Source organism: Lithobates pipiens, unplaced genomic scaffold, assembly GCF_037356315.1.
Source record: "Lithobates pipiens isolate NorthernLeopardFrog02 unplaced genomic scaffold, aLitPip1_a1.2 Scaffold_10, whole genome shotgun sequence".
Classification (NCBI taxonomy): domain Eukaryota; kingdom Metazoa; phylum Chordata; class Amphibia; order Anura; family Ranidae; genus Lithobates; species Lithobates pipiens.
In genome coordinates this window covers 6,252,277-6,274,530 of record NW_027507686.1, presented here as the reverse complement: position 1 = coordinate 6,274,530, position 22,254 = coordinate 6,252,277, and the positions used below count along the sequence as shown (strand labels likewise).

The following is a 22,254-nucleotide window of genomic DNA, read 5'->3' as shown; positions in this document are numbered from 1 at the left end:
CTGCGCCTGCGCAGTACGGAGCGGACAGTATCCGATGGCCGGATCCTATATGGCAGAACACCGGGGCGCGGCCACCCAGACGGAGCTGCGCGGACGCCGGGGCGCGGCCACCCAGACGGAGCTGCACGGACGCCGGGGCGCGGCCACCCAGACGGAGCTGCGCGGACGCCGGGGCGCGGCCACCCAGACGGAGCTGCGCGGACGCCGGGGCGTGGCCACTAGATGGAGCTGCGTGTATGCCGGGGCGTGGCCACTAGATGGAGCTGCATGTACGCTGGAGTGCGGCCACTAGATGGAGCTGCGTGTACGCTGGAGTGCGGCCACTAGATGGAGCTGCATGTACGCTGGAGTGCGGCCACTAGATGGAGCTGCGTGTACGCTGGAGTGCGGCCACTAGATGGAGCTGCATGTACGCTGGAGTGCGGCCACTAGATGGAGCTGCGTGTACGCTGGTGTAAGGGTCTAGCCAGTAGGAGCCGTGTCTCTTAAATTTGCATCCAAACCTCCTAGAGATGAGAGATGTCGGGGGATAGAACCCTGCACCCTCTAATAAACTTTGTCCCAGTAATACAAGGCAGATATAAAATAGGGACGCGCTCCTTTAAAACTTACTCCTTCTCCTTGAGCTCGGGCAGGTCCAGGAACCAATGCTCATCGCTGATGATCTTCTTCTCTTCCTTCTCCAGCTGCCTCCTGGTTTCTGGGTCAAGGCTCCTCTGCATAAACTACAGCGAGGGGGAGAGAGATGTGCGGGAGTTAATGTATTCCCTCAGAGCACACAGTTAATGCAGAACTAAAAAAGCAGAATTATGAAAAATACAGAGAATTCTCCGATGCCGAGACGCTGGAAATCGGCATAAAGCAAATCAGCGATGAAATCTAAGTGTGGAATAAAGTTAAACTTCTTCATTACACAAATTTACAGGGAAACTTCAACTTGTTTTCTTTTAGATCCGCTGTGAAAGAAAGCGGCCATCTTCATACAACAAAAACATCACGGTGTAAGGTTTAAAACAAAAAAACACCACATATATATATATATATATATATATATATATAGTGATAGTTTGATTGACAACTACCCTGCCAAATTAATTCTACTAAATCTAATTCTGACTTCGGGGCGATTTGACAGACATATGTGACATTTATTGGTGGATCTCTATTAAAATCACCCCCCGAAGGCGCAAACAGTTGTACATGAACTACTCCCAGCCAGGGGGCAGAGGTGTGACCCCCCCACAAGGAGATCTCTGAGCCAGGAGTCAGAGGTGTATCCCTTCCAGGGTCAGAGGTGTCCACCCCCCCCCCCCCCCACAAAGAGATCTCTCAGCCAGGGGTCAGAGGTGTCCACCCCCCCCCCACAAAGAGATCTCTCAGCCAGGGGTCAGAGGTGTCCACCCCCCCCCCACAAAGAGATCTCTCAGCCAGGGGTCAGAGGTGTGTGTCCCCCCCCCGCAAAGAGATCTCTCAGCCAGGGGTCAGAGGTGTGTGTCCCCCCCCCGCAAAGAGATCTCTCAGCCAGGGGTCAGAGGTGTGTGTCCCCCCCCCGCAAAGAGATCTCTCAGCCAGGGGTCAGAGGTGTGTGTCCCCCCCCCGCAAAGAGATCTCTCAGCCAGGGGTCAGAGGTGTGTGTCCCCCCCCCGCAAAGAGATCTCTCAGCCAGGGGTCAGAGGTGTGTTCCCCCCCCTCCCCCCCCGGGAAGGAGATCTCTCAGCCAGGGGTCAGAGGTGTGTCCCCCCCCCCCCCGGCAAGGAGATCTCTCAGCCAGGGGTCAGAGGTGTGTCCCCCCCCCCCCGGCAAGGAGATCTCTCAGCCAGGGGTCAGAGGTGTGTCCCCCCCCCCCGGCAAGGAGATCTCTCAGCCAGGGGTCAGAGGTGTGTTCCCCCCCCCCCCCCCGGCAAGGAGATCTCTCAGCCAGGGGTCAGAGGTGTGTTCCCCCCCCGGCAAGGAGATCTCTCAGCCAGGGGTCAGAGGTGTGTTCCCCCCCCCCCCGGCAAGGAGATCTCTCAGCCAGGGGTCAGAGGTGTGTCCCCCCCCCCCCCCGCAAAGAGCTCTCTCAGCCAGGGGTCAGAGTTGTGTCCCCCCCCCCCCCCCACAAAGAGATCTCTCAGCCAGGGGTCAGGGGTGTGTCACGGAGATCTCTCAGCCCCCCTCCCCTTCCCGAGCAAGCCATGGAAGGTAGGGGAGGGGGTCTTGGGACTGTTTGTAAAAGCAATCCATTGGCTAGTTAGCCTCTATGGATTGCTTTTACAAGGGAGCTGACTGCTCTGAAAAACGGTACCCGGGTAATGCCTGCAGTGGAAGTCCAGCAGCATAGCGGCACTTCGCTGGTTGGCAAGTGGTTAAAAATGACCCCGTGAACACCCCCTCCATGAACCTGCCGATGACAACCTTTTCAGTCATCATCACCCCCCCCCCCCCCCCAATTTCCTCTGTTGTGAGAGGAAGGGGGAGGGCTCTCAGATGTAAACATTAGTGTTTACATTTGTGATCACTGTAATTGGTCATCACAGCGATCACAAGGTACAGAGATGCTTCATTTGGCTCTGTACACCTGATGACAGTGGCCTGATGACAACCCAGACCATAATCATTAATAGGCACAATGCCGCTTGTGTTTATAAAGGGATAAAAACACCCCCCCAATGGTGAAAGAACTGATACCTATGGTATATCCTATACCACCACCAATGGTGAAATTATTTGTCATAGCAGTGCACCCCCCCCGTGGTGAAGTGCACCCTACTTATTTGACAACAGCACCTCCAGTGATGAGTAGACCCTACTATTGTGACAACAGCACCCCCAGTGGTCAGTAGACCCTACTATTTTGTCAACAGCACCCCCAGTGGTGAGTAGACCCTACTATTGTAGGCAACAGCACCCCCAGTGACAAGTAGACCCTACTATTTTGTCAACAGCACCCTCAGTGGTGAAGTGCACCCTATTTGACAACAGCCCCTCCCAGTGGTGAGTAAACCCTACTATTGTGTCAACAGCACCCCCCAGTGGCAAGTCAACCCTACTATTGTGTCAACAGCACCCTCAGTGGTGAAGTGCACCCTACTTATGTGACAACAGAACCCCCCAGTGGTGAGTAGACCCTACTTATGTGACAACAGCACATAAACTCCACCTGACCATTGCTCTTAGCAGGCCACTATGCTATTTTCATTTTACAAAGCTCATATGCCTTAAAACCTGTTGCCCTTCAGTAGATTATCCATGTATAAGTATTGCACTCCATCACATATAGCAAACCTAAAAAAATCGCTCCAGGTTCCATAAATCACTGTTGACATTTTCCCTCCATTAGCGTGGAACCTGGCGTGTTTTGCGAGCGCCCTCTCTTACCATTATGTCGTCTCACAACAGCAGGGGAAGAATTATTTAACCAAATGGTCACAGAAGTGTTACTTGATGGCTGAATTAAGCGGAGTTATTTATTCCGAAGCGCAGAGAGAGTCAATGCACTGAATTTTTCTGCCCACTTACTACATTCTGGTAAAAGGCGGAATAAGAGGGTGCGCCCCCCCCCCCCCCCCCACGCTTATTAGCTTTCCATTAGACCTACCTAGCCCCCCTTTTAGTGCATGAGTGGAGGATGAAGTGTTTGGCTTGAAGGAGATGTAATACGGGTCAGCAGCTGCCGCCTCTCATTGCTGCACTCCGGTATTATCCATCCCGCTACGTGACAAGCACTTACATCACAACGCAGCTCCCCGTTGTTTTTAATGGGATTGTAGAGAAGTGTGCAAACTCCCCGCATTGCAGGAAGCGAGTGCTACGGAATAATCCACTCGCTGCGGCGGAGAGATCATAGCGCTGGCTGCGGCCTTCTATCGAGAAGTCAGAAGGGGGGGGGGGGGACTGAGCCGCCAGGAGCCACGGATTCACCCTTCCACTATTGTTTAATATGTTAACCACCGAGGTGGATTTACCCCCCTTCATGACTAGGGCATTTTTTTGCTATTCAGCACTGCGCTACTTTAACTGGTAATTGCTCAGTCATGCAACGCTGTACACAAATGATATCTACAATGGGGAAAATAATGATTTGAGCCCCTGCAGATTGTTTCAGTTTTTCTCACTTACATAGAAATGAAGGGTCTATCATTTTTATCTTAGGTGTATTTTATATGATAGAGACAGAATATCAACCAAAAATCCAGAAAAATCACATGATACAAATGTTATGAATTGAGTTGCAGTTCAGGGAGTAAAATAAGTATTTGATCTCCAAGACAAAGCATGACTCAGTAGTAGGGGTGCACCGAATGGGTTTTTTGGTGCCGAAACTGAAAGATACACTAGGCCGAAAACCAAAACCGATACCGAAAGTGACTTTTTAAAAATTTTCATACAGGAGATGGTCAGAGACTGCGGACATGGTCAGAGAGTCAGAGACTGCGGACATGATACAAGAGATCAATGCAGCCTCACCAGTGCCCGTCAGATACAGCCAACGTCTCCAGTAGTGCAGCCAGCCAGTTTCCCCATTGCAGCCTGTGAAGGGAGAGGAGAGCCGCCACCGCCGCCTGTTTGATTACAGCGCCGGAAACTTCACAGCTTTCATTTTCAATAGCTGTGTGTTCCCCGCCGCGTGCCGTCACATACAGCCCCTCCCCCTTGTCCGGGCACTTTGCTAGACAGATCACCTGTCCAATCCCGGGACAGGTGATCTGTCTATCAAAGTTCCCCAGACAAGGGGGAGGGGCTGTAGGCGACGGCACGCATCGGCAAAACACAGCGCTTGAAATGAAAGCTGTGAAATTCCCGGCGCTGTAATCAAACAGGCGGTGGCTCTCCTCATTTACGATATAGGAAGACCCCCTGATAGGCAGCACGGGGGGGGGGGGGGGGGGGGTGGAGCCCAGACCCCACCCCATTTTCGGACTTTTTTCTTTCGGCAAATTGCTGAAATGGCAATTTTCTGCCAAAATGCTTTGGCGGACAAAATTTCGGTGCACCCCAGGTTTGCACACGTCTCAGGAGGGATTTTGGTCCACTCTTCTTTACAGATCTTCTCTAAATCCTTAAGGTTTCTTGTTCAGCTCTTTGCAACTTGAACCTTCAGCTCCCTCCACATATTTTCTATGGGATTAAGGTCTGGAGACTGGCTAGGCCACTCCATGACCTTAAAAAGGGATTGTAAGGCTTAGTTTTTTTTTTTTTTAAATAACAAACACGTTATACTTACCTCCTCTGTGCAGTTTGTTTTGCACAGAGTGGCCTGATCCTCCTCTTCTGGGGTCCCCCCCCCACTTGCTCCTGGCTCCTCTCCGCATTGAGTGTCCATGTCAGAGAAGTGCTCTCCTTGGTGGACACTCGTGCGGGCTCACGCCCGAGTTCAGCATCTGTGTCCATTCACACAGAATGCAGGACTCAGCCCTGGCTCCATCATGGGATTTGATTGACAGCAATGGGAGCCAATGGCTGCACTGCTATCAATTTATCCAATCAGGACACGAGACACTCTTGCTGGTATGCTCAGTCTCGGCCAAAGAATGACAGCGTTCAGGCAAGTAAAACTGGCTGCACCGCGACAGGTTTTTCACCTTAATGCATAGAATGCATTAGAGGAAGTACACCCTGGTGGGTTTTACTTCCTCTTTATTTCCCTGCAAAAGTAAAGCATAATGAGCTACTACTGTATGCATCGCCTAGTAGCCCATTGTGTGTCACTTACCTGAAACCAAAACCTGCGATGTCACCGCTGTCCCCACTAGCAGCAAGCGTCCATCTTCACCCCTCTTCCATCCGGGGCCGTGAACTCCGGCTCTGTGACTGGCCGGAGTCCCATGCGCACGAGAGCTGCCAGCCAAGGCATAGGTAGGGTGTACAACCACTTTAACCACTTGAGATCCGCGCTATAGCCAAATGACGGCTACAGCGCGGATCTCCTTTGCCGGGACTACGTCTATTGACGTCGTCCCGTGCACGAGCGGCCTGCGCGCCCCCCTGAGGGGCGCGCGCGGCGCGCTCTGTGATCGGCGAGTCCGTGAGACTCGCCTGATCACCGATCCGTGCAAGGGGTCGATCCCGACCCCTTATCACGTGATCAGCTGTCAGCCAATGACAGCTGATCATGTGATATAACGGAGCCGGTAATCGGCTATTATTTCTCCTCGCGCTGACAGCGCGAGGAGAAAAAAAAAAAAAAAGCCGATCACGGGCGGCCGTGATCGGGACATCAGTCCCGATCACGGCCAGGCCTGCTTGTGCCCACCTGCCCCCTGCCAGTGCCCACCTGCCCCCTCCAAGTGCCACAATAATAAAATGTCAGTGCCACCCAGCAGTGCCCACAGTGCCACCCAGCAGTGCCCACAGTGCCACCCACAGTGCCCACAATCTGCCTCAAAGGTGCTGCACCCCAGTGCCACTTATCCGTGCCCAGCAGTGCCGCCCATCAGTGCCCATCAGTCCCATCTATCAGTGGTACCTATCAGTGCCCATCGGTGCCGCCTTATCTGTGCCTATTAGTGCCGCCTTAACTATGCCTATCAGTGCCCACCAGTGCCGCCCATCAGTGCCCACCAGTGCCGCCCATCAGTGCCCACCAGTGCCGCCCATCAGTGCCCACCAGTGCCGCCCATCAGTGCCCACCAGTGCCGCCCATCAGTGCCCACCAGTGCCGCCCATCAGTGCCCACCAGTGCCGCCCATCAGTGCCCACCAGTGCCGCCCATCAGTGCCCACCAGTGCCGCCCATCAGTGCCCACCAGTGCCGCCCATCAGTGCCCACCAGTGCCGCCCATCAGTGCCGCCCATCAGTGCCCACCAGTGCCGCCCATCAGTGCCCACCAGTGCCGCCCATCAGTGCCCACCAGTGCCGCCCATCAGTGCCGCCCATCAGTGCCCACCAGTGCAGCCCATCAGTGCCCACCAGTGCAGCCCATCAGTGCCCACCAGTGCAGCCCATCAGTGCCCACCAGTGCAGCCCATCAGTGCCCACCAGTGCAGCCCATCAGTGCCCACCAGTGCAGCCCATCAGTGCCCACCAGTGCAGCCCATCAGTGCAGCCCATCAGTGCCCACCAGTGCAGCCCATCAGTGCAGCCCATCAGTGCCCACCAGTGCAGCCCATCAGTGCCCACCAGTGCAGCCCATCAGTGCCCACCAGTGCAGCCCATCAGTGCCCACCAGTGCAGCCCATCAGTGCCCACCAGTGCCCACCAGTGCAGCCCATCAGTGCCCACCAGTGCAGCCCATCAGTGCCGTCTAATCAGCGCACTTCAATGAAGGAGAAAAATGACCCGTTTGCAAAATTTTATAACAAACTATTAAACATGATTTTATTTTTTTTATTTTTTTGCATCTTTTTTTGTTTGTTTAGCAAAAAATAAAACTCCGAGCTGTAATTAAATACCACCAAAAGAAAGCTCTATTTGTGGGAAAAAAATGATAAAAATTTCATTTGGGTACAGTGTTGTATGCCCGCGCAATTGTCATTCAAAGTGCATCAGCGCTGAAAGCTGAAAATTGGTCTGGGCATGAGGGGGGTTTAAGTGCCCAGTAAGCAAGTGGTTAAGGTGAAAAACCACAAAGATTTACAACCCTTTAAAATGTACTTCTTGAGCCACTCCTTTGTTGCCTTGGTAGTATGTTTTGGGTCATTGTCATGCTGGAATACCCATCCATGACCCATTTTCAATGCCCTGGCTGAGGGAAGGAGGTTCTCACCCAAGATTTGACGGTACATGGCCGCCCGTCCCTTTGATGCAGTGAGCTTCTCTGGTCCCCTTAGCAGAAAAACACCCCCAAAGCATAATGTTTCCACCTCCATGTATGACATAGGGGATGGTGTTCTTGGGGGTCATGGGCAGCTTTCCTCCTCCTCTAAACATGGTGAGTTGAGGCCAAAGAGCTCGATATTGGTCTCATCTGACCAAAACACTCTCACCCAGCTCTCCTCTGAATCATTCAGAGGTTCACTAGCAAACTTCAGACGGGTCTGTACATGTGCTTTCTTGAGCAGGGGGACTCTGCAGGCTTTCAGTCCTTTGCGGCATAGTGTATTACCAATTGTGTACAGAGTGCAGGGTTTAGGGTTGCATTGTGTACAGGGTACACTACATACCGGGTGTAAAGTTCGGGGGTTGCGCTACGTACTGGGTGCAGAGTTAAAGTGGTTGTAAACCCTTACAACCAACTTTGACCTACAGGTAAGCCTAGATTAAGGCTTACCTGTAGGTCCAAGAAATATCTCCTAAACCTACACGGTTTATGAGATATTTGCCGAAAGACAGGCACCGCTATCTACGGCGCGCAGGTGCACTGAGCGCGCCGCTGTCAAAGGTGATATGGCGCAAGTGGCGGCTCCCGTGCGCATGCACGGGAGTGACGTCATCGCGGCTTCGCCGAATGACAGCCACGGAGCAGCGAGACCCACGAGAAGATGGATGCTCCGGACTACAGGGGACAGCGGTGACTTCTCTGGCTCCTGTGTCAGGTAAGTGACACATAATGGACTACGATGCAATGCGATGCATAGTAGTCCATTATGCTTTACCTTTGCAGGGAATCAAAGAGGAAGTAAACCCATCAGGGTTTACTTCCTCTTTAAGGGGTGCATCGTGTACAGAATGCAGAGCTCAGGAGTGCACCGAGTACAGGGTTTAAGAGTGTGCTTTTGCACAGTATACAAAACTAATCTTCCCCCTCCGGCTTCCTTGATCTCTACTCTTTCCTACATCTCACTGTGTAGATGGCTCTCGACTCGTTCTCACATTCTGGAGAGATGTTCCTGCTGTGAAAGATCTGTTATATCCGGAAGCTGCTGAAAGCAAAGCTATCTTCTAAACACAGAAAGCTTCTGTATTTACAAGTGACAGTGGAGATCGGGAGCTGGAGTTCGGGAGCGGGAGCTGGAGTTGGTAGGAATGGAGTTGGTAGGAATGGAGTTGGTAGGAATGGAGTTGGTAGGAATGGAGTTGGTAGGAATGGAGTTGGTAGGAATGGAGTTGGTAGGAATGGAGTTGGTAGGAATGGAGTTGGTAGGAATGGAGTTGGTAGGAATGGAGTTGGTAGGAATGGAGTTGGTAGGAATGGAGTTGGTAGGAATGGAGTTGGTAGGAATGGAGTTGGTAGGAATGGAGTTGGTAGGAATGGAGTTGGTAGGAATGGAGTTGGTAGGAATGGAGTTGGTAGAATGGAGTTGGTAGAATGGAGTTCTGTCACAACCCTCCTTCAAAAATGGATGGGAGGGCCACATGCCAAGGCCTGGTGAGCCATATTCGGGCCGCGGGCCTGGATTGACATACGTGGCCTAGACTTCATACCTACTAGTAGCCTTCTCGCCCTTCCATCTAGCTTTGACCATCCTCAGCCAAAAAAGCGCTTGAAGGTTAAGACATTTGTCCAGTTGTCACTGCTGCGCCACCGCCGAGATGAACGTCCTAATTTTACCTCCAACAATTTCTGAGAGGACTTCTCAGACAAATGCTCCATAACAGTGCGGAGGGGAGGAGGCCAGCGAGCGATTTTTTTTTTTATTCAGCACACAGCAGAATTGAATATGAAAGCCGTTTGGACCGACAATCTCAGAAATGAGTGACGGCCTGACTTGTGAATGACAGAATGAGTAGGTGGACAATACCGCCGGGAGCTTTACAGATGAAGCCTCCTGCAATGTCATAGATTGATATGTCAGCAACGTTGCGGATCCTTTACAGCAGCCGCGGATGACAGCGAGTATCGTTTGGCCAGGAAAAATGTTTTATTTAAAGCGCAATCAGCCGGTGTCACTGAGGAAGCGCGGCGTTTTGCGGGCTCCGTCCCTGCCCTCGTGTAGTTATTTCTCCCTCTCTTCCAGGACATAATGCTGAGTGATGGCGCGGCCGGGAAGAGCCGTACCTGTGCTTCTTGCGGCTGCAGATTGCACCATTCATCTCTCCCGGGGAGACCTGACCGCGGCCTTCACATAAAACACCGGGCGCAGCATCAGGGCCAAACCTCACTTATCTTTATGCTTCGTAAAGTGCCCATTCATCTCAGGAATCGATCATAAGCAGCCCAGATAAGAAGTATGCGAGAGGCGGGAATCCGCACATGGTTTATATACTTCTAAATAAACTTCTATTCAGATCAATGTTTAAAGAGGAACTCAAATCTGTTCAGTGTTTACAGATCTACAATAGAGCTGCACGATTAATTGTTAAGAATCAAGGTCACAATTGTTCTCTCCCCCCCCCCCCCCTTGCGATCTTAAAGAATTTTTCTGATTGTTAGTATCACAATATTCCTCAGCTGCTGAGCCAACTAAAAACATTGTAGCCTTTTGTGTTTTAGATCAAAAGGAATGAACTTCAGTCTGTAAATGAGTTTAACCACTTAAAGCGGAGTTCCACCCAAAAATGGAACTACCGCTTTAAGCACTTGTGACCACCTGACATGCCACATTTGGCATGTCATTTGTTTGGGGTGGGGTTACCTGGTTTTGACAGGTACCCAGCTCTCACTTCCTCTCCTGGTGCCGCAGATCAGAAGTTCTCCCCTCCCCCCTGCAATCTTCTGGGGCGCGTCACAGGTCCCAGAAGATTGCCCGGCCATTAAAGACAGTGCAGTGCGCGTCCAGCGATGCAGGGGAACGAAGCCCCGCTCGTCTCCCCCCTCCGCTCAGCGGCGCCGGCATTCTTTGGGCACCCGGCTGTGGCTTCATAGCTGGGCACCCACTGCGCATTCGCGAGCAGCGACGTGATTGGCCACGCAGTCATTTGGGACCTGTCACGTGTCCCAGGTGACTGACAGGAGGGAGGGGGCAGAGCTGAGCCCTTCCTGCGCCGAGGGGAAGTGATGTCAAGAGCCCAGGCACTGAAGGAGGCAGACTACGAGGGACCCCCTGCAACAGGCATTTAGAGGTGAGCTTAAAAAAAAAATAAAACCACATTTTTTTTGTACTTTTTTTATTTTTATTTTTTAGGAATGTGCAACACCACTTTAACCACTTGCAGACCGGACCAATTTGCTGGTCAAAGACCAGACCCCTTTTTGCGATTCGGCACTGCGTCGCTTTAACTGACAATTGCGCGGTCGTGCGACGTGGCTCCCAAACAAAATTGGCGTCCTTTTTTTCCCACAAATAGAGCTTTCTTTTGGTGGTATTTGATCACCCCTGCGGTTTTTATTTTTTGCGCTATAACCAAAAATAGAGCGACAATTTTGAAAAAAAACGCATTATTTTTTACTTTTTGTTATAATAAATATCCCCCAAAAATACATAAAAACATTTTTTTCCCTCAGTTTAGGCCGATACGTATTCTTCTACATATTTTTGGTAAAAAAAATTGCAATTAGCGATTGATTGGTTTGCGCAAAAGTTATAGCATTTACAAAATAGGGATAGTTTTATAGCATTTTTATTAATAATTTTTTATAATTTTTTTTTTTTTTGGCAGTGTAGGGGTTAAGTGTTCCTAGGGGTGTGTTACTAACTGTGGGGGGGTTGGGCTTTCATTTAGTGAACACTGATCTCTGCTCCAATCACATGGAGCAGAGATCAGCGTCACTAGTTGCTAGGCAGAATGGAGAAATGTTGTTTACACAGCATTTCCTCCATTCGGCCGCTCCGTGAGACGATCGCGGGGATGCCCGCGGCGATCGAGTCCGCGGGTCCCGCGACCGGACTCACGGGGGTCCCGACCAGCGCGGGAGTGCGCCGCCGGCGGCGCGCTCCCGATGGCAGGGCGGCATTGAATATTGGACGTACCTGTACGCCAATATGCCTGCCCGTGCCATTCTGTCGACGTACATCGTCGTGCGCTGGTCGGGAAGTGGTTAAACTTTTTTCACTTACACACAAAGTCTATTCCATTGCAAATTGTTACAATGTTTATACTTGAGAGTTCAGCTGATAAAGCATGTTGTGATTCTTGGCAGACTGGCTGGTTTTTCTCTTTCATTTGAGGGCTTCAGAAGAGCAGAGAGAATTCTTTGCATAGAAGGAATTGTGAAACACTTTAGTCAAGATCACGATAACGATTCTTGACGATTAATTGTGCAGCTTTACGGTAAAGGTTAGCCCAATTTTTTTTTTTTATAAATGTGAATGATGATGTTATGCCACGAGAATCGTGAGCTTTATTTTAAGCAAAAAACTAAATTGTGATGCTAATTTTGGCCAGAAACATGCAGCTCTAATATACAGTGGGGGTAAAACAATTTGATCCCCTGCAGATTGTGTAGGTTTGCGCACTTACAAGGAAATGAAGGGTCTATAATTTATATCATAGGTGTATTTTATATTATAGAGACAGAATATCAACCAAAAATACAAAAAAAAAAAAAAAAAAAAAAAACACCAATACAAAATGCTATAAAACGGAGTTGCAGTTTAGTGAGTAAAATAAATATTTGATCCCCAAGAAAAACATGACTTGGTAGTTGGTGGAGAAACCGTTGTTGGGAAGCCCAGAGGTCCGATGTTTCTTGTAGGTGGTGATGAGGTTTGCACACATCTCAGGAGGGATTTTAGGCCACTCTTCTTTACAGATCTTCTCTAAATCCTTAAGGTTTCTTGGCAACTCAAAATTTCAGCTCCCTCCATAAATTTTCTATGGAACTAAGGTCTGAAGACTGGCTAGGCCACTCCACTCCACTCATTAAAGGTGGTTGTAAACCCTTACAACCAACTTTGACCTACAGGTAAGCCTAGATTAAGGCTTACCTGTAGGTCCAAGAAATATCTCCTAAACCTACACGGTTTAGGAGATATTTGCCGAAAGACAGGCACCGCTGTCTACGGCGCATGCATAGTAGTCCATTATGCTTTACCTTTGCAAGGAATCAAAAAGGAAGTAAACTCATCAGGGTTTACTTCCTCTTTAAAGTGCTTCTTTTTGAGACACTCCTTTGTTGCCTTGGCGGTATGTTTTGGGTCATTGTCATGCTGGAAGACCCATCCACGACCCATCTTCAGTGTTCTGGCCGAGGGAAGAAGGTTCTCATCCAAGATCTTACAATACATGGCCCCGTCCATTGGACCCTCAATACGGCAAAGTCGGCCTGTAACTTTATAATGGGAAACAGCCCCAAAGCATCATGTCTCCACCTCCATGTGTGTGACTGTAGGAATGGTGTTCTTAGGGTCATAGGTCTTCCTCCAAACGCGGCGATTCGAGTTAATGCCAAAGAGCTCAATTTTGGTCTCATCTGACCACAGAACGTGCTCACAATCCTTCTCTGAATCATTTATATGTTCATTGGCAGACTTCAGACGGGCCTGTCCATGCGTCTTCCCGAGGAGGGGGGACCTGTCCATGCGTCTTCCCGAGGAGGGGGGACCTGTCCATGCGTCTTCCCGAGGAGGGGGGACCTGTCCATGCGTCTTCCCGAGGAGGGGGGACCTGTCCATGCGTCTTCCCGAGGAGGGGGGACCTGTCCATGCGTCTTCCCGAGGAGGGGGGACCTGTCCATGCGTCTTCCCGAGGAGGGGGGGACCTGTCCATGCGTCTTCCCGAGGAGGGGGGGACCTGTCCATGCGTCTTCCCGAGGAGGGGGGGACCTGTCCATGCGTCTTCCCGAGGAGGGGGGACCTGTCCATGCGTCTTCCCGAGGAGGGGGGACCTGTCCATGCGTCTTCCCGAGGAGGGGGGACCTGTCCATGCGTCTTCCCGAGGAGGGGGGGACCTGTCCATGCGTCTTCCCGAGGAGGGGGGGACCTGTCCATGCGTCATCCCGAGGAGGGGGGACCTGTCCATGCGTCTTCCCGAGGAGGGGGGACCTGTCCATGCGTCTTCCCGAGGAGGGGGGACCTGTCCATGCGTCTTCCCGAGGAGGGGGGACCTGTCCATGCGTCTTCCCGAGGAGGGGGGACCTGTCCATGCGTCTTCCCGAGGAGGGGGGACCTGTCCATGCGTCTTCCCGAGGAGGGGGGACCTGTCCATGCGTCTTCCCGAGGAGGGGGGACCTGTCCATGCGTCTTCCCGAGGAGGGGGGACCTGTCCATGCGTCTTCCCGAGGAGGGGGGACCTGTCCATGCGTCTTCCCGAGGAGGGGGGACCTGTCCATGCGTCTTCCCGAGGAGGGGGGACCTGTCCATGCGTCTTCCCGAGGAGGGGGGACCTGTCCATGCGTCTTCCCGAGGAGGGGGGACCTGTCCATGCGTCTTCCCGAGGAGGGGGGACCTGTCCATGCGTCTTCCCGAGGAGGGGGGACCTGTCCATGCGTCTTCCCGAGGAGGGGGGACCTGTCCATGCGTCTTCCCGAGGAGGGGGACCTGTCCATGTGTCTTCCCGAGGAGGGGGACCTGTCCATGTGTCTTCCTGAGGAGGGGGACCTTGCGGGTGCTGCAGGATTTCAATCCAATGGCGGCGTATTGTGTGACCAATGGTTGGTTTGGTGACTGTGGTCCCAACTGCCTTGAGATCCTTCACAAGCTCCTCCCGTGTAGTTCTGGGATGATCCCTCACTTTTCTCATCATCCTCCTCACCCCATGAGGAGAAGCCTTGCATGGAGCTCCAGACCGAGGGCAAATGATGGTTATTTTGTATTTATATATAATCGCCCCAACAGTTGTCTTCTCACCAAGCTTCTTGCTGATGGTCTTGTAGCCCATTCCAGCCGTGTGCAGGTCTACACAGTCTTGTCCCCGATGTTCTCTAACAGCTCTTTGGTCTTCCCCATGATGGTGAGGATTGGATGGAAGAGATTCTGTGGACAGGTGTCTTCTATACACATAACGAGTTGTCGTTAGGAGAACCTTCTTACATTGACAGGACTAATCTGTGTACCACATGAGCACCTACTGTAGCCAGTCTGTAGGGGGCAGAATTATTATTGGTCGGTAGGAGGATCAAATACTTATTTTGAACTGCAACTCAATAACATTTATCGTGCTTTTTTGTTTCTGGTTGATATTCTATCACATAAAAATACACCTATGATAAAAATGATAGACCCTTCATTTCTATGTAAGTGGGCAAAAAACTTACACCATCTGCAGGGGAGACAATCATTATCCCCCACCATGGCTCCTTTAACCACTTTCAGACCGGACCAATTTGCTGGTCAAAGACCAGACCACTTTTTGCGATTCGGCACTGCGTCGCTTTAACTGACGATTGCGTGGTCGTGCGACGTGGCTCCCAAACAAAATTGACGTCCTTTTTTTCCCACAAATAGAGCTTTCTTTTGGTGGTATTTGATCACCCCTGCGGTTTTTATTTTTTGCGCTATAAACAAAAATAGAGCGACAATTTTGAAAAAACGCATTATTTTTTACTTTTTGTTATAATAAATATCCCCCAAAAATATATAAAAAAACATTTTTTTCCCTCAGTTTAGGCCGATACGTATTCTTCTACATATTTTTGGTAAAAAAAAAAAAAAAAAAAAAAAATCGCAATAAGCGATTATGGATTGGTTTGTGCAAAAGTTATAGCGTTTACAAAATAGGGATAGTTTTATAGCATTTTTATTAATAATTTTTTATTATTATTTTTTTACTAGTAATGGCGGCGATCAGCAATTTTTATTGTGACTGCGACATTGTGGGGGACCCATTGGACATTTTTGACACATTTTTGGGACCATTTTCATTTATACAGCAATCAGTGCTATACAAATGCAGGGATTCCTGTGTAAATGACACTGGCAGTGAAGGGGTTAACCAGTGGGTGGCAGTGTAGGGGTTAAGTGTTCCTAGGGGTGTGTTACTAACTATGGGGGGGTTGGGCTTTCATTTAGTGAACACTGATCTCTGCTCCAATCACATGGAGCAGAGATCAGCATCACTAGTTGCTAGGCAGAATGGGGAAATGCTGTTTACAACGGCACTTCTCCATTCGGCCGCTCCGTGAGACGATCGCGGGGATGCTCGCGGTGATCGAGTCTGCGGGTCCCGCGACCGGACTCACGGGGGTCCCGACCAGCGCGGGAGCGCGCCAACGTCGGCGCGCTCCCGATGGCAGGGCAGCAAAATTAAAGGGACGTACATGTACGCCCATTTGCCTGCCCGTGCCATTCTGTCGACGTACATCGCCGTGCGCTGGTCGGCAAGTGGTTAAAAAATAAACTTCGACCATATTTCTATAATCCGCATGGAAAAGTCAATTATGCCCCCGCTGCCCTACTCGTTTATCCCGCTTCTGCCCTGATTGTGCAGGTGACGGGTACACTTGAAAAAAAAAAAAAAAAAAGACTTCATTAATTGCACTATAGCCAGAAAGAAAACTGACAAAATATCTGACACTTCAGTTATTTTATTTCTTCTCCCCAAACACCATCTGGTGCGGGAACATGTACTGCCTTCAAGTGAAAATGCATCGTAATTGGGGGGCCTGTCATCAGAAAATTGGCTTGACTTTAAACCGTAATAATTGGATTTCAATGCCGAGCTCCCACTCGTAGGGAAGAAAAGCCCCGAACTCTATCAAAGGGTTAGGAAAGTGCTTCTCTGCTCTAATGAGCGCCGCGGCGCGTTCTCAGCCCACATAAAGCGGGTCAGAGAGAGAGGAAAACTTGACGACCAGACGCTGTTCCTGATCTTGATTGCTTTGTAGCCGGGCCCAGCGGAGAGCCTCTCACCACCGACGTGTGACAAACACCACCTCTTCCAAACAAAGGTTCAAAAGAGAAAAATTACAACGGGACGGAGCAAAAAAAAAAAAAAAAATTATAAAAATCATAATGTCTCTACTTAGACAAATCAAATGTTTAACTTCAGCCGGAGGAAGATTGCGGAGGAAATAAATCAATCGCCACCTTCATCATCACCACTCGGGTCATCCTCGTGTCTCCGATCCCAATCGGACGGCTCACCCGAGTCAATCATTTCCAGCACATTGCCCAAGGAGGACACCCAAGTACCTCGCACCTCGGTCAGCCGTGTCATTGACTTCATGCCGATTGTCACTGAAATCAATTACAGAAATTATGTGTAGCAGGATGGGCCTCAGGGGGGACCCTTCACTGCCCTTTAACCCTTTGGCTGCCAAAGCCATTTTTTGCAGACGTTAAAAAAAAAAAAAAAAAAAAATGGCATGAAATCCTCATAAGAGGATATGTTTTCTAAAAGCAGACACCCCCCAGAGCACACGGGCCGCAGGCCGAGTCCAGCCCGTCACACCATTTCATGTGGCCCTCGCCCCCAGGGGGAGGTGAGATGTGAACAGCCTGTGAGAGTCAAGTCCCGCACCCTGTACACGTCCGCACTCCTGAGTCTCGCACCCTGTACACGTCCGCGCCCCACACTCTCCACACGGTGCAAACCTGAACCCTGCACACGTCCGCACACCTGAACCCTGCACTCTCTACACGTCCGCACACCTGAACCCTGCACTCTCTACACGTCCGCACACCTGAACCCTGCACTCTCCACACGGTGCAAACCTGAACCCTGCACACGTCCGCACACCTGAACCCTGCACTCTCTACACGTCCGCACACCTGAACCCTGCACTCTCTACACGTCCGCACACCTGAACCCTGCACTCTCTACACGTCCGCACACCTGAACCCTGCACTCTCTACACGTCCGCACACCTGAACCCTGCACTCTCTACACGTCCGCACACCTGAACCCTGCACTCTCTACACGTCCGCACACCTGAACCCTGCACTCTCTACACGGCGCACACCTGAACCCTTTACTCTCTACACGGCGCACACCTGAACCCTTTACTCTCTACACGGCGCACACCTGAACCCTTTACATGTCCAAACCTGAGGCCTGCACACGGCGCACACCTGAACCCTGCACTCTGTACACGCCCAAACCCCTAAGTCTCACACCCTGTACACGTCCGCACCCCTGAACCCTGCACTCTCTACACAGCACGCACCTGAACCCTGTACATGTCCAAACCTGAGGCCTGCACATGGCGCACATCTGAACCCTGCACTTCGAGTCCTCCATACAGCACACCCCTAAGGCCTCCACACGACACACCCCTAAACCCCGCATTCTCCACGCTGCGCACCCCTGAACCGTGCAGACGACCGCACCCGATCCCCGCACTCTACATGGCGCCCCCCCCCCCCCGAACACCTGTACATGCCCGCAACCTCAAGGCCTGAACCTTATACACACCCCTGAGGCCTGCACCCTGTACATGCCCACACCCCTGAAGACTCTCCACACGGCGCACCCCTGGATCTCGCACCCTCCACACAATGCACCCCCAAACCACACACTCTCCACACTGAGCACACCCTATGCGCACACACGCCAGCACCCGATCCCCACACTCTACATTGCGCACCCCCAAACCATGTACATGCCCGCAACCCTGAGGCCTGCACACGGTGCACCCCTGAACCTTGTACACGCCCGCACTCTATATGGCACACCCCTGAACCTCACACTCTCCATATGGCGCACCCCTGAACCCTGTAAACACCGGCGCACTTCTGACCAGCCCTTTGAGGGCAACCATAATGCTGATGTGGCACGCAATTAAATTGAGTTTGACTCCCCTGCTCTAGGAGAATAAAATAGTGGTCGTTACCATTTTTAATGTCACACAATATTACCATATAGGTCTAGGAAAAACTAAATTTCTGTAAAAATAAAAAATTAAAAATAAAAAAACACATTAAAGTTAATTTTAGGGGCACTAAAATGCAATAAATTACCCAATTTTTGGGTAAAATATAAATGTTGGAGGTTGCACAGAGTAAATGGGTACCCAACACGTCAAGCCTTACATTTGTGTGTGCCCCTGAAACGGCAACAAGCTTCAGTGCCCTATATTTCCCAAAGGCAAGGCGGACAAATCGGACACTTGACAGTTTTTTGGGACCAATGACATTTCAGCAATCAGTGCTAAAAATATGCACTGATCACTGTATAAATTACACTGGCAGGGAAGGGGTTAACACTGGGGGGGGGGGTCAAGGGGTTAAGTGTGTCCCTGGGAGGTGACTGACTGGGAAGATAAAGAGAGATTGCTGTTCCTAATCACAAGGAACAAATGATGTACTCCCCTGTCAGAACGGGGATCTGGTTTGTTCACATTGGCAGATCCCCTCTGAGGAGCGATTGTGGGTGGCAGGCGGACATCGTGCCCGTGGGACCCACGCATCGGCTCCCTTCGCTGTGCAGAGGGCGTGAGCCCACTGTAGCATGCCCGAAATGACGTACGGGTAGCCCCATCCTGGCCTTCACCGGCGGGGGGGATGGGGGAGGGTGGCGGTGGTTGAGGAGCCCCATCCTGGCCGTCAGGCGTTCCTACAAATACCTAATTACAGTTACAGGTGATTGTTTTTGTTGCTTGTATGACATATTTGTGTATTCAGCATTCCTTAACCACTTGAGACCCGTCATTCGGCTATAGCGCGGATCTCCTTTGCCGGGACGACGTCTATTGACGTCGTCCCGTGCACGAGCAGCCTGCGCGCCCTGTGATCGGCGAGTCTACGAGACTCGCCTGATCACCGATCCGAGCAAGTGGTCGATCCCGACCCCTTATCACGTGATCAGCTGTCAGCCAATGACAGCTGATCATGTGATATAACGGAGCCGGTAATCGGCTATTATTCCTCCTCACGCTGACAGCGAGAGGAGAAAAATAAAAAAGAGCCGATCACCGACGGCCGTGATCGGGACATCAGTCCCGATCACGGCCAGCCCTGCCAGTGCCCCCCTGCCCCCTCATCACTAAACATCATTAAAAAATAAGTGCCCCCCGTCAGTGCCCACAATCTGCCTAAACAAAGGTGCTGCACCCCAGTGCCACATATCCGTGCGCATCAGTGTCATCTACTAGTGCCCAGCAGTGCCGCCCATCCGTGCCCATCGGTGCTGCCTTAACTGTGCCTATCAGTGCAGCCTATCAGTGCCCACCAGTGCTGCCTCATCAGCGCACTTCAATGAAGGAGAAAAATTACCTGTTTGCAAAATTTTATAACAAACTATTAAACATGATTTTTTATTTTTTTTTTATTTTGCATCTTTTTTTGTTTGTTTAGCAAAAAATAAAACTCCGAGCTGTAATTAAATACCACCAAAAGAAAGCTCTATTTGTGGGGAAAAAATGATAAAAATGTCATTTGGGTACAGTGTTGTATGCCCGCGCAATTGTCATTCAAAGTGCATCAGCGCTGAAAGCTGAAAATTGGTCTGGGACTGAGGGGGGTTTAAGTGCCCAGTAAGCAAGTGGTTAAAGATAAAAAAAAAAAATAAAAAAAAAAAAAAGGAGTGGCTCGCTCCCCTCCCCCAATAAATAAATAATAAAAAAAAAAAGTGCAGAAAAGTTAAAGTTGGGATAGTTGGGGCAGAAAAGCGGAGCGCCCCTCCTAGGTGAAGCAGTTCTGCGAGGCGACGGATCACCTCCTCACACCTGTGAAAAAGGGACCTGCGGATCGCTTTTCAGAGGAGCGGCCCTTTCCTGGTGTAAAAATGAGCCCCTCCACCAGCCAAGACACTTGGGTCTCTTTGCACGTTGTGGGAAAACTCCCAATTTTGCACGCATTCCCGCCCGACGGCGACGTACAGAATCCCGCGGGAATGCGTGCAATTTGTGCGTTTTCCCACAACGTGCAAAAAAAAAAAAAAAAAAAAAAAGACGCACTGCGACTTTACACCCACGAGGCAGCGCCATGCATTTGCGTTCACCAAAACGTACAGCGCTGCAATCACCTGCGGTCTGGTTTTGGCGCGGCTCTGAAAACTCTGAACGTATTTTTGTTCACGTTTCGCTTAAATGCAAAACACACACGGGAACACGCAGAAGAAAAAAAACTCTGCCCCATCTACAGGAAGCCTGGTCACACCGGTGCGCCTCGTCACAACGCGCGTTAGCGCCCCAGTCACCTCCCCGGCGCGCCTGCGTGGTGGTCACCTGCTCAAAACACAATTTTTTTATTTTTTAGGCCTTAAACACGTGGCACGAATTACAGCGGCCCTGCCTGCTGCAAATGGGCCCTAAAAACAGCTCCTGTGCAGGGAGGAATGCTGGGAGTTGTAGTTCTACAGACCACGTGACTAAAGCAGCCTCACTGACACCCCCCGCCTCCTCAGTGCTCTACAATCCTCCTCCAGCTCTCACCTTCATCCGCAGCAGGTTCTTGGACAGCTTCCCGACTTCGGCGGCCATGGCGGAACCTTGACACGTGACAGCACCGGGAGGGGAAAAAGAAAAAAAAAAAGACCGACGGAGGAGACCCGCTACGTGCCACACAAACACCGGCTACGGGCAGCTGCGCCAATCAGCGAAGAGACGTCAAGGACGCCAGGCGACGCAGGCTGAGTAATCGCTGCCCGCCGCATGGATCGCCGAGAAAGGCGCATGCGCCACGTGACCCGCACAGAGGCGGCTGGTATCGTCTCCTAGCAACAGTGCAACAGGCTGATGATCAGTATTATTCCTTCTGTTGTTGAATAAAAAGCTCCTTTATAGTCTTCCACCGCAACATTCCACCCCCTATTACCTCTGTTGCATACCATTATATCATCTTAGGTGTGTTCAAGTGCTGCTGTGAAGGGACAGCTGTGCTGTTGCTAGTGGCAACCGTCTCTGACTTTTTTTTTAAAATGTTAACCGCTTCCCAGCCAAGTCTGACATTCCTCTCCTACATGTGAAAATCTGCAGGTTTTTTTTTTTTGCTGGGAAAAAATGACGTAGAACCCCAAACAGTATATATATATATATATATATATATATATATATATATATGTAGCGGGTGACATTTGGGACCAAATGTCACACACATTGTAAATTTAGTTTTTGGCCTCAGAACTATAAAGGTTCTGAGGGTTAATTGTGTAGGTGGGCCTTAACACCAGTCTGGCCAGGCTGTGTTTGGAAGTGCTGCCTGGTCATGTGGACGGTGAGGTGCACATGACAGGCCAGAACCAAGTCTGGTTGGATGTTTTGGTATCAGCCCTCTCGGAGCCAATCAGTGGGAGTGCCGGGGCCCGCTGAGGAATCTGGTAAGGGGTACTTAAAGTGGTTGTAAACCCTTACAAACCACTTTGACCTACAGGTAAGCCTAGATTAAGGCTTACCTGTAGGTCCAAGAAATATCTCCTAAACCTACACGGTTTAGGAGATATTTGCCGAAAGACAGGCACATAAAGATCAAAGGCGCACTGAGCACACCACAGTCAACGGCGATATGCCGCGAATGGCGGCTCCCGTGCGCATGTGCGGGAGTGACGACATTGTGGCTTCGCCGAATGACAGCAGCGGAGCAGCGAGACCCACGAGAAGATGGACGCTCTGGACTACAGGGGACAGCGGTGACTTCGCTGGCTCCTGTGTCAGGTAAGTGACACATAATGGACTACTATGCGATGCGATGCGATGCATAG

General features: G+C 50.9%; 1 protein-coding gene across 1 annotated transcript; it reads right to left on the bottom strand.

Moving 5' to 3' along the window:
* Positions 1-612: 612 nt before the first annotated feature.
* MPHOSPH6 (M-phase phosphoprotein 6) lies at positions 613-21,161 on the bottom strand (the record flags this gene model as incomplete). The annotated part of the gene is given in 2 exon segments (XM_077451222.1): positions 613-725; positions 20,990-21,161. Coding segments are annotated over 2 exon segments (161 nt in total), but the record flags the coding sequence as incomplete, so codon positions are not given.
* Between the last annotated feature and the right edge of the window lie 1,093 nt (positions 21,162-22,254).